The sequence below is a fragment of the Schistocerca americana genome, chromosome 1 (genome assembly GCF_021461395.2).
Source record: "Schistocerca americana isolate TAMUIC-IGC-003095 chromosome 1, iqSchAmer2.1, whole genome shotgun sequence".
Taxonomy (NCBI): Eukaryota; Metazoa; Arthropoda; class Insecta; order Orthoptera; family Acrididae; genus Schistocerca; species Schistocerca americana.
In genome coordinates, this window is record NC_060119.1 from 321,465,281 (window position 1) to 321,477,896 (window position 12,616).

Genomic DNA, 12,616 nt, shown 5'->3' on the forward strand with positions numbered 1-12,616 from the left:
AACTAAAATTTCTTTCCAATTCAGATTCAGCATATATTTCCATCTGTAAAGATGTCTTGCTAGTCTTGATGAAATTTTCTTTCTTCATTTTAGGTGATCTTCAGCCAGAGCTCAGATCTCATGGAACGACAGTCCAGCATGGCATCCTCAACTGAAGAAGTTTCGGGTCCAAATAATGATCTGTCTGTGGGCTCACGTAGAGATGAAGGGGCCACTGATCAATTCAAAGTTTTTAAGGATTTTGATTTCCTGGAATATGAAAGTGAAAGTGTTGAAGTAAGTTTCACTATACAGGGAATGTTTCTTGTGTCACTGTAGATCAGCTGATGCCATTACTGACGTTACTTTATTTTTCAGGGTGAAAGTACAGATAATTTCAACTGGGGTGTCAGAAGAAGACCAGTGATTGATGGTGAAACAGAGAGAGACCATAGTCTTCAGCAGAGTATTAGTGACAGAACACCTGTACCCAGTAAAAAGATGGTATATTGAAAAGATTTCTGCCATATTTGGAATTGCTCTGTTTTATAATTTTAAACCTTAAGAAAAATCTGAATTTATTTCAGAGAGGAGTTGCTGAAGAATCATCAGATGATGAAGTTGGATCTGAATCTCCACTGGATGAAGTTGCTGTGGCACCTGAATTTGGAAATACAGCAGCAAGTGGCAGTGGTGCTTTTCCTCCAGGTTCACTTATTCTGCGCGAGCGTCGTGAACGTCATGATTCTGGAACTCGTTCAGATACTTCGTAAGTACTAAGAGAACAACACATCTAACTTGCCATAGATTATAATATTTTAAGTTTGAAAACTGTTAAAGTTCAGTTTGTATAATGATTAACATTATACAGTACCATTTTATGTGCTAGGTGGCAGTCAAAAAATTTATAGTGTCCTTAAAAACTATGAAATGAAAGAAAAAAGTTAATTTTTATGTTTGGCACAGTAAAGGTTACATATTTGTCATTAAATGATAAGCTGACACACCAGACATCACATCCAAAGCCACTAATTCATCAATATAGAAGTTCAGTATGGAGCCTTAATAAGGTTAAATCACGTGGTATGCTCCATCATGTATACCACTTGAAACAAGACAATGCAGAGTAACAAAGAGAAAATTCTAAAAAATGTTGCCAATTTTTATCTAGATTTGATAATTTTAGAGATAATGTCAGTGGAGTAATTTCAGTGATAAAAAATTCACCCATGTTCTATAGATTCCTTTAAGAAGGAGAACCTTCAAAGATGGGGTACAAGTCAAGCAAGGTATGCATTAAAAAAAAGACAAGGCAGTTGTAGAAATTTAACTTGTGTTCTGTATTAAAAATAAACTGTCAGTATACTGTGTAGTGTCAGTCACGCTTATGCCAGCTAATTTTAACCAAGTAAATTAGGAAGAATGCTACTACTTCGAAAAAGCTCCTGTCTCCTCAGTTGTGCTTGATAGCCACTGTTATCAGCTATTCATAGCATCATATTTACTTGTTTATGGTGGTATTTTCCAAAGAAAGTAGTTACCTTCATCTGTAAATACTGACTCCTCTTTACAGTACTTTACTGTTTGCCGTGCAACATTCCAGTAAATATAACTATCGTCTGTAAACAGTGCTGCATAGCTTAAATGTATTTAAAGAAAGACTTCACAAACAACGAAAAACTTCTGTAGTGTGTATTTATTTATTTATTGACAGCTATTTTTGGTCACATGAGCACTTTCATGTCATGGATCCATCAGGTTAAAGTATGTATGTTCTGAATACTAAGGTACTACTACTATATACTAAGGTATTAAATACATACATACTTCAAACCTGATGGATCCATGACTTGAAAGTGCTCATGTGACCAAAACTAGCTGTCAATAAATAAATAAATACACACTACAGAAGTTTTTCATTGTTTTGTGAAGTCTTTCTTTAAATACATTTAAACTATGCAGCACTGCCGTAAAGGTATATGTGACTTGAAAATTGACAGACACTGATTGTTGATAGATAAATAAATACAAATTACAGCTGTGGTAGGTTTGTGATTCCATTATTTGAACATGACTATTTGTGTTGTTCAATGGTTTCTGGTGCAAAGTAGTTTTTCTGGGTGGCTATATGTTTCTGAAAAACCATTTATTTATGACAAACTTAACTTCCAATACTGGAAACCTAAACTGGAATAGGTATTAGATTGTTCCGGCATCAGAAAACTGAAGTGACTCACTGTAGAACACACAGTTATCATTCATTGTCTTCTTGTTCAGCAGCAGCACATCAGCAGCAGCCATTTGACATATGCTGCTCATTAAAGACCACCTCCAGACACTTCCATATTTATGGCCTTCAGCTGTATGATTCTATGTTGCTCCTGCATGTTCCTGATGCTGCCTACTTGCCTGCATGTAGATCTCTGACTATTGGAACCCAGGAGAGAACTTCCTTGCTCCACTACCATCCACTTGCCTGGTGATCTTCCACCTATCTCCATTCTACTTTCATTACACTTCTAATTATGCATTCCACTCTTGTCTGTTCCCTGATCCATTTGATTATATTTCTCCATTCCTACTGATTCCAAACGAGCATTTCTCAATCTCTCACTGAGTAACCTTCAGTTTATGGCTGGTTTTCATGTTGCGTGTCAGAACTCTTAATACACACTTGTTGTAAGCTTTCCTTTTTTAGACACATTACAAGCTTAGTTTTGGAAGATGAATTTAGTTTACCAAAAGAACTCCAGGCCATTTTTATTCTTCTCTTTATTTACTTTACTGTTCATCCAGTTATTGTATTCAATTGCCTTTAACACAAAAAGACATCAGCTCTTTGTTTTTGTAGTTGTAGTTTTTATAGGTATAGGCTTAAGTCAGAAGACTGGCTTGATGCAGCTCTTCGTCCTAGTCTATCCTGTCCAAGACTCTTCATCTCTCCATGACTTTACTGCACACTACATACATTTGAACCTGCTTACTGTATTCAAGCCGTGGCCTCTCAATGCAGTTTCCCCAGCCCCACCGCTCTTTCCCCCCAATATGTCATTCCTTTACCTTACTGACTGTTCCTTGTTGGCTCAAATTATGTCCCATCATCCGATCCCTTCTTTTACTCAAATTGTGCCACAAATTTCTTTTTTTCCTAATTTGATTCAGCACCTCCTTGTTTGCTATTCAATTCACTAATTTTCACCATTGTTCTGTAGCACTACATTTCAAAAGCTTCTATTCTCTTGTGGTTTGGACTGCTTATTGTCCATGTTTCACTTCTGTACATGGCTATTCTCCTTAGGAAAAAATACTTCCTAGCCCTTAAATTTATGTTTCAGTGTTAACTCTTTTCTTGTTAGTGTCAGTCAGAATTTCATAACATCTCTGCTTTAACCATCGTCAATTGTTTTGCTGCCAAAACAGCAACAATCTTCTACTTCTTTCAGCATCTCATTTCCCATCATAATTCCCTCAGCATTGTGTGCTTTAATTGGACTTCATTCCACCAAGTTTGTTTTACTTGTGTCGAAGTTCATCATACAACCTCTGTTCAAACTGTTTCTATTACTTCTTTGTTAATTTATACTTTTTTCAGTATTTTTGGGGTTTACTATTTTAAAGTTGATTTTCAGGTCTACTTTCTCAGTTCAGTTCTTGTGTGTATTATTGGAGTTTGTCTGAACTAGAGGCAAATAGTATCATCAGAAAAATGAAAGTGGTTTGATATATTCCATACAAACACATTCATTCTTAGTTTTCCCCACTAAAGAATCTGAGAACTCCCTCTAGAGCTGTTAGGAACAGTTTTGGTGGTATGGAATCTCTCTTTTTTTTTTTTTATTTGTCTTTCTAACCTGCAGTTTTCAAGTCTGTTAGAAGCTGTAGCATTGAAATATATATTTTTCATTATAGTAACATGTTGGATTAATGCTGTATTTCTGAAGGGTTTTCTGTAGAGATTTTGTTGAAACTGAGCTATAAACTTTCTTAAAAATCCGTGCTCGCCAATACAAAGTTATATGCTTACTGCTGTATTCAAAAATTTGCTCATTGTTCTGTATCCATTTCTAAAGCCAGTTGATTCTTGATATTGATCAAAGTTTAATGTTTTTTTGCTGTGCAGTTGGTGATAAATTTAGTGAATATTGTGTATATTTCAGATGGAAGTGTGATGATAGGTCTATAGAGTGTCTCATAATTAATGGCTTACACCACTACAGTTGAAAGTACATGATACTAAAAGCAGAATTCTAGTAAACAGGGTCTGTAAAATGCATAGCTTAAGAGCTATGAGCACTTCTTCAACTGTAATACTGTGAAACAAATCTGTTCTGCAAGCTCTTTTCTTTCCGTATTTTGAGAAGTGATATAGTATGGACCAAAACAACAACAAAATATTCAGTAAACATAGGCTGCAAAATACATGCCATTAAAGCTATGAAGACTTGCTCATCTTTGCTATGCCTATGTACAAAGTGTCCTTAATGAAAGTTCAAGTTGCAAAATGCTGTAGAAAGAAAACCACTGTTAAGAATTATGTTAAATTTGAGCAGCTTATTATTGACAGAGTGAAATGTCATGGAGCTAGAAAAAAAAATTAAGGACAATTTTACCAATAGGTGGAGTTGTAAGCATCTGAACGTAAATGAGGTCAGCTACAAATGGCAGATGAATCACAATACAATGGCTGCAGGACAAGTTGCACATTACACTATCCTTACTGTTCAATGTGCATGACTGTGCAAGTTCAGTACTCAACAGTAGTGGCACCGTTAGTTAGGTAACCCCATCCAACATGGAAAGGTTATACCACATTGGAGGGGAAAAAATAGTTTTGAATTGCCCTGAGGCCAAAAACTGCATAAAAAGCAGAACGGGTGCTTTTGTATGGATAGCAATGCAGAATGTTTTGTAGTATTTTATGCACTACACTTGCAGGCATGTCCTACGTTTGGACAATTCCCTGTGTACTGCATGTTTGTGCACCAGCACTCAATCCCTCCTGACAAGTTGTGCCACATCTTTGACAGATGTCAGATCAATTTCTTTCCTCCCTCTGCCACATTGCACTTTGAAAGAACCTTCTTTTTTTTTAATTTTGCAGTCATTTTCTCCAATCCCTTAGCAGACATCATCAGACGAATATCTTTTTTCATATACTTTAGTGTCTAGAATGTCTGCAGGGCTACTGGCTCACAGTCATCATTCTTATAAAAGAGCATTTCCAGCAGCATGCAATTCTTCATGGAGACAGTCATGCTGGGCATTTTGGACACAGACAGAGGAACAACCGTGTGCCACACATCTGTCTGATGCTTGCAGTGCCACTTGTTGGTCTTTTTTTCCTCCATGATGTTTCTCCCTGCATGAATAATATTTTGTTCTCTTTCTACTGCATTTTGAAACTGGAACTTGAAGTATTACTCGGTTCTTTCAATTTGACACCCGTTATTGATTTTCCTACTCGGGTGGTAAAGGATAGCAGCTCACTGATAGATAACTTCTTTATAGACCAAGATAAGTTTAACCAGATAAATGCTCAGCCTGTTGAGAATGGTCTTTCTGATCATGGTGCACAGCTAGTTACAATATATGACATAGCTCCATTCAGCAACACTAAACAGTCCTCCAAAGTAGTACGTTCAGTCAACGATTTAACAATTGCAAATTTCAGGGAAAGCCTACAGCAGTTAGACTGGGATGAGGTGTACTGTGAACCTGATGCCAATTTAAAATATAATTTATTTCATGACATTTTTGTAAATGCATTTGAAAACTGCTTCCCCAAGAAAATAGTTAAATATACTCGTAAGAAACCTTGTAACAAACCATGGCTTACTAAGGGTATAAAAATATCTTGTAACCGGAAAAGGGAAATGTATCTGACAGCAAGAAAGAGTAGTGACCCAGAAACTACCAAACATTATAAAAACTACTGTGTTATATTAAGAAAAGTTATTAAAGCATCCAGAAGTATGTGTATCATGTCTGAAATCAGCAACTCTGATAATAAAATTAAAACAATTTGGAATATTATTAAAAGAGAAACAGGTCAACCAAGAGCACAGGAAGACAGTATTACCATCAAATTGATTGAAAACTTTACGAACAAAAAGTCAGAAGTTGAAAATATTTTTAATAATCATTTTCTAAATGTTGTGGATAGAGTAGGATCCAGGTGTTCATTAGAAGATGCTAGGCTGTTAATGGAAGAGGCCATACCTATGCAATTTGATACAATTGAAATCTCACCCACTTCTCCCTCTGAAATTAGGAAAATAATAAACTTGCTTAAAAGCAAAAACTCACATGGAATTGATGGCATTTCCAGCAGAATACTAAAAGCTTGTTCTCAACAGATAAGTAAGATTCTCAGCCACCTGTGTAATAGCTCTCTGGAACAGGGCATTTTCCCTGATAGACTGAAATATGCTATTGTTATACCTTTGCATAAAAAGGGGGATAGATCTGATGTCAACAATTACCATCCACTCTCCCTTCTAACAGCTTTATCCAAAATTTTTGAGAAAGTAATGTATTCAAGAGTAGCTTCACATATTTGTAAAAATGAAGTACTAACAAAGTGTCAGTTTGGTTTCCAGAAAGGTTTTTCAACAGAAAATGCCATATATGCTTTCACCAATCAAATTTTGAATGATCTGAATAACTGAACACTACCCATTGGGATTTTTTGTGATCTCTCAAAGGCTTTTGAGTGTGTAAATCATAAAATTCTGCTAGACAAGCTCAAGTATTGTGGCATGAGTGGGACAGTGCACAAATGGTTTAATTCGTACCTAACTGGAAGAGTGCAGAAAGTTGAAATAAGCAGTTCTCATAATATGCAAAGATCAGCACATTCCTCAAACTGGGGAACTATCAAGAATGGGGTTCCACAAGGGTCAGTCTTGGGTCCTTTGTTGTTCTTAATATATATTAATGACTTGCCATTCTATATTCATGAAGAGGCAAAGTTAGTTCTCTTTGCTGATGATACAAGTATAGTAATCACACCTGACAAACAAGAATTAACTGATGAAATTGTTAGTACTGTCTTTCAGAAAATTACTAAGTGGTTCCTTTGTAAACGGACTCTCACTGAATTTTGATAAGACACAGTACATACAGTTCCGTACAGTGAGTGGTATGACGCCATTAATAAATATAGACCTTAATCAGAAGCATATAGCTAAGGTAGAATATTCCAAATTTTTAGGTGTGTCCATTCATGAGAGATTAAATTGGAAGACACACTTTGATGATCTGCTGATACGTTTGAGTTCAGCTACTTATGCAATAAGGGTCATTGCAAATTTTGATGATAAACATCTTAGTAAATTAGCATACTACGCCTATTTTAACTCATTGCTTTCATATGGCATCATATTTTGGGGTAATTCATCACTGAGGAATAAAGTATTTATTGCACAAAAGCGTGTAATCAGAATAATAGCTGGAGTCCACCCAAGATCATCCTGCAGACATTTATTTAAGGATCTAGGGATATTCACAGTAGCTTCTCAGTATATATACTCTCTTATGAAATTTGTTATTAACAACCAAACCCAATTCAAAAGTAACAGCAGTGTGCATAACTACAATACTAGGAGAAAGGATGATCTTCACTATTCAAGGTTAAATCTAACTTTGGCACAGAAGGGGGTGAATTATACTGGCACTAAAGTCTTTGGTCACTTACCAAATAGTATCAAAAGTCTGACAGATAACCAACAAGTATTTAAGAAGAAATTAAAAGAATTTCTGAATGACAACTCCTTCTACTCCATAGAGGAAACAAGGTGCATACTCTAGGTAAAAGTTTGTGAATTAGAAAAACCTGAAAAATGGGAAGACTATAAAAAGTATCTGTTATCAGTCATCCGAAAACAGAGGAATGGACAAAATTCAAGTAAGTACTTGATGGCATTGCAGCAAAAACTCTGAGAAAAACTAGTCAGTACAGCAGAGAAAGAGGAGGAGATCCCTGGTGGTATTATTCTGATTGATCTGAAAATAACATGACTATCTTTAGAGACCAAGCTCAAGAAAGTAGAGAGAGGCCTGAAACCAAGAGCAAAGAGAGTAATTAAGTCAGAAGAAGAATAGTGTTGGACAGTTTTTTCCGAGTAACGTGAGAAGACTGTATGAAGAACAAGAAACTGGTGTAAATAAATCTGAAAAATATAATGAATATATTTGCCCCAATAAAAGCTCTGGAGAAGCAAGATGGTTCCATCACGTGGTGTAATGAGAGCATATGATAAGAGATGAGGGAATATTTTGTACAAATGCACATTTTAATGGATATAACAGAGAAAGAAGCACGAAAGTCAGAAACTACGAAAAAGAGAAAGTAAGTGGCATACCACTGACTTCATCTGAAATTGAAAAAGCCGGCCGCGGTGGCCGAGCGGTTCTAGGCACTTCAGTCCGGAACCACGTGACTGCTACGGTTGCAGGTTCGAATCCTGCCCCGGGCATGGATGTGTGTGATGTCCTTAGGTTAGTTAGGTTCAAGTAGTTCTAACTTCTAGGAGACTGATGACCTCAGATGTTAAGTCCCATAGTGCTCCGAGCCATTTGAAGCATTTGAAGTTGAAAATGCTTTGAAGAGAATTAGCAAAGGCAAATCACGATGCATACATGGAGTAAATGCAGATGATCAAAGCTGCTAGAATTCAAGGGCTCAACTGGCTGTACAAAGTAATAAACATCATTTGTAAAGAAGGAAAAAGTCCTGATCAATTGGACAACTACCCATCTTCAAAAAAAGGAATTGGGCAGGACTGTGGCAACTGTAGAGGAATCACACTTCTGCCCCACTGACATAAGTTTATGGAAGAAAATTTAATGCCATTTAAGAACAACAGCTCAAAGAGGAACAGTATGTGTTTAGAGATAGCAGAACATCACATCTCATGTTTTCTGTTCAAATGGTAAAGGGAAAGTACTGAGAGAAAGTAAGGGATACCTTTGCCTTCCTAGATTTCCAGAGCCAAATCTACATGACAATTGGTTATTCTGTCTGGTTTACAACAAGCAAAGGCGTATGATAGAGAAACACATTGTCATTGATCTTGCTCATCACCCTGAAGAGATGAGACAAAATGCTCATAAGGAATTCAATGCATTTACCTTTGCAGATGATTTGGTGGTGTGTGAAATCATAGAAGAAGATGTGCAACATAAATTACACACATGTACCCACCAATTGAAGCACTTTGGCCTAAAAATAAGACACACAGAAATGGTTGTGATGCCAGTCAGCCGATGAGGATCACATAGGAACAGAGAGAAACTAGAAAATTTCAGCCACTTTCAGTATTGTAACTTGAGACACAAAAGCTTCCTCAGAAATCATTAACAGAATTCAAAAAGCAGCTCGCTTTTACCAGCAAGTTAGGGCTTTTCTGTTGGTGCAATCAGATCCCTTTAAAAGCCAAGAAAACTGTTTATCAGGCATATTTTTTGCTATAAGTATACCACCCCTACAGAACGGATAACGGTAGACTCCAGAGTGCAGAAACATTGTTCCTGTGGTCGTCCATCCAAACAACAAGAAAGATTAAATCCAGAATTAAAAGATCAAATAAGAAACACAAGTAGAACAGCCACTATGCAGAAGCATGAGAAACTCAAGACTGAAATTGTTTGGACATGTAAAAAATGTGGCTCAAAGTAGAACAGGGAGAGAAAGGCTTGAAAAGGTACTTGAAGGCAAGAGACTAGAGGCTGGCCCAGGAAATGGTGGATACTTCAAGTTAAACAGGATCTGGAAGGAAGAGGACTGGAATGACAGAAAGTCAAGAGAGAAGTGTACCAGGACAGACAAAGATGAAAAGCACTCTTCTACTACAACAGGCCACCTGGATATAGTTAATGGTGGAGGTGGTGGCAGCGGTGGCATAATCATCATCATACAACAGTGGAATCATGAGTTTTCCTGACCTTCATAGCTTTTAAAGGGTCGCTTCCAGGGTGGAGAGGTACACTGGCCCCGGAGCGGATCCACCCAGCAGATTGACAATGAGGGTCGGTGTGCCAGCCAGCCTCGATGTGGTTTTAAATGATTTCCCTCATTCCACTGGATGAGCACCAGGGTTATACCAAAGTCTCTCCTCAGTTATACGATTCTCAAGCATTTAAAAAACTTTCATCACTTTCATCTGAATAACAGGGACAAAGGCACAAGGAAAAGAAGAAAGGAATTGTTAGTTTTGAAGTCCACAAACTTGGCAGTATATATCATGCTACTAGCTGCTCTGTTTTGAATCATTAAGAGTGTATTTGATTTTGATATGAATGTTCCATTAAAGATTCTCCTTAGTACATTTTGACATGGTTCTAAATTCATGCTGTAGCAATGGAGAAGTGCGCTGATACATGATTAGTCTCTCCAAAATGAATCTTTCACTTCACAGCAGTGTATGCACTGTTTTGAAACTTCCTGGCAAATTAAAATCTTGTGACACACTTGTAACTGGACCTGTCTGTCGCAGACAATGCCCTTACCAACTGAGCTAACCAATCATGACTCATGATCTGCCTTCACAGCTTCAGTTCTGGTAGTACCTCACTCCTTCCTTTCCCAATTTCTCAGAAGCTGTGAGGGCTAGCCATGAGTCATGCCCAGATAGCCCACTTGGTGAGAGCATTGCCTGCAAAAGACAAAGTTTTAAGTTTGAATTCCAGTCCAGCACATAGTCTTGATCTTCCAGGAAGTTTCATAACAGCTGAAACTCCACTGCAGAGTGAAAGATTCATTTGGAATCAAACGCATAGTCTGTGGCTAAACTATTTCTTTCCGATACCCTTTCTTGTACTAGTGATAGGCCCCTCAAGGTATTGAGAAGGTCTTCTGTAAAGTCTTGTGAGTAGGAGATGAGGTGCTGGCAGAATTGAAGATGTGTGGACAGGTGGTGAGCGAGGCTGTCATTATCCACTGCTTGTCAGCAGACTATATATGCCAAATTTTTAAAAATTCTTCAAAAATGTAGTCCAGTGTCTAAATTATTGAAAGTAAAGTGTGGTACCTATTATAAGAAAATACAAAAACTAGTTAAAGTCCATCACAACACTTCCATTCAGTTTCCAAATGGAATAGGTATTCAGTGTTAAATATATAAATTAATCTACTCTGCCACTTTGTTGTGATGCTAATGATAAGTAATATTTCACCTTATGATTGATTCTAGTGGTTCAAGTGCTGGTGACCTAGGGGATGTGACACCATGTAATGCATCACCAAACTTGTCAGCAATGACATTTCGCAATATAATTAGGGATGACTCGGAAGAAACATGGAGACTGCAAATTCAGAGTTTGCTAAATCAGTTTCCTGTGCCACCTCTTGAATTGTTTCAGCTTCTCCAGAGACTCATTAAGGTAACTACAGACACCAATATACATTATCACAGCATGTTTATTTCATTTTCTAAAGTCTATGGTAGCTGCTATACTGTTGTTATTGTACACAGAATCTTGTAACACATTTTGATTCTTCAGTTTCACCAATAATTTCTTGTACCTGCTGATACACAGAACTGTATGCACAACTTCTTTGAGTGGTGCTTATTGTAAATGTACAGCTTGCAGGTTATAAGCAATAAAATTGAGAAAGAGTGGTCTCTATTATCATGAAAAGGTGGAATGTACAGAATATAGAGAAATCTCATCCTCTCATAACAGTGTATTCTTTCTTCTATAGACAGAAGTTGATGTGATGTGAGACATAGTTCAAATGTGAACCCAAACTTAGAAGAGACATGACTGATATCTGCATAAACAATGCCATGCAACGAATGATAACTTTTCTTCCACCACACCAGTTTCATACATTTGTATTGCCTTATACCAAAAGTTTTGCCTATTGTGTTTTCTTCATTTGATTTTATTATTTCTTTCTTCCACAATATCAGTGTATTTCATTATCCTGCATGATTAAATTTTGAGCTAGCACTTTTCCCCTTGTTACTGCTTCTCCACCTTCTGTCTTGTTGCTACTACCACCATAAAGCACTGTATTATGTCTTTCCAACTTGCATGTCTTTTTAACTAGACACACCTTTCCATATCCCCTGCTTTATAATTAGTTGTAAGCCTTTGCTATGTATTATGTCACTATATTGAGATATTTTATCTGTCATACCACTGTTTTATCTCAAGCACCACTTCAGTGGTTCTTTTTTTTTACCATAGCAGAATCTTACAAAAGACTCTTCACAAATTGAAAGAAATTTTGTCATTTGTAAAGGCTGTCATTGGCACCAAATTAGTTTTCAGGCTCTAATGAATGACACATGACACAGGAACTGAAACAGAGGGTAGCAAAGCAAGAGCAGATATGCTGAACTCCATTTGCAAATGTTCTTTTACAAAGAAAAATCCGGGAGAACTGTCCCACTTTGACACTCAAATGACTGCAAACACTCACACTCTTAGTGTCAGTGGCATCAAGACACAACTAAAATTGCTAAAACTTAACAAAGCTGTAGGCCCTGTGGAATTTCTATTGGATTCTATACAGAATTTGTAGCTGAGTTATCCTCCTTTTTAAGCATATTGTATCAAAGATTCCCTGAACAAAAAACTGTTCCCAGTAGTTGGAATAAAGTGCAAGGCACACCCGTCTCCAAAAATA

The 12,616-nt window shown here is 37.0% G+C and overlaps 1 protein-coding gene across 1 annotated transcript in view; it reads left to right on the plus strand.

Moving 5' to 3' along the window:
- Nucleotides 1-12,616, plus strand: part of LOC124598646 (protein furry) — a 1,150,963-nt gene that overhangs the window by 1,107,766 nt on the left and 30,581 nt on the right. Inside the window, exons 45-48 of the mRNA XM_047136016.1 lie at nt 94-276; nt 358-483; nt 567-748; nt 11,172-11,361. Of these exons, the coding sequence (XP_046991972.1) occupies nt 94-276; nt 358-483; nt 567-748; nt 11,172-11,361 (681 nt within the window). The remainder of the gene's footprint in view (nt 1-93; nt 277-357; nt 484-566; nt 749-11,171; nt 11,362-12,616) is intronic.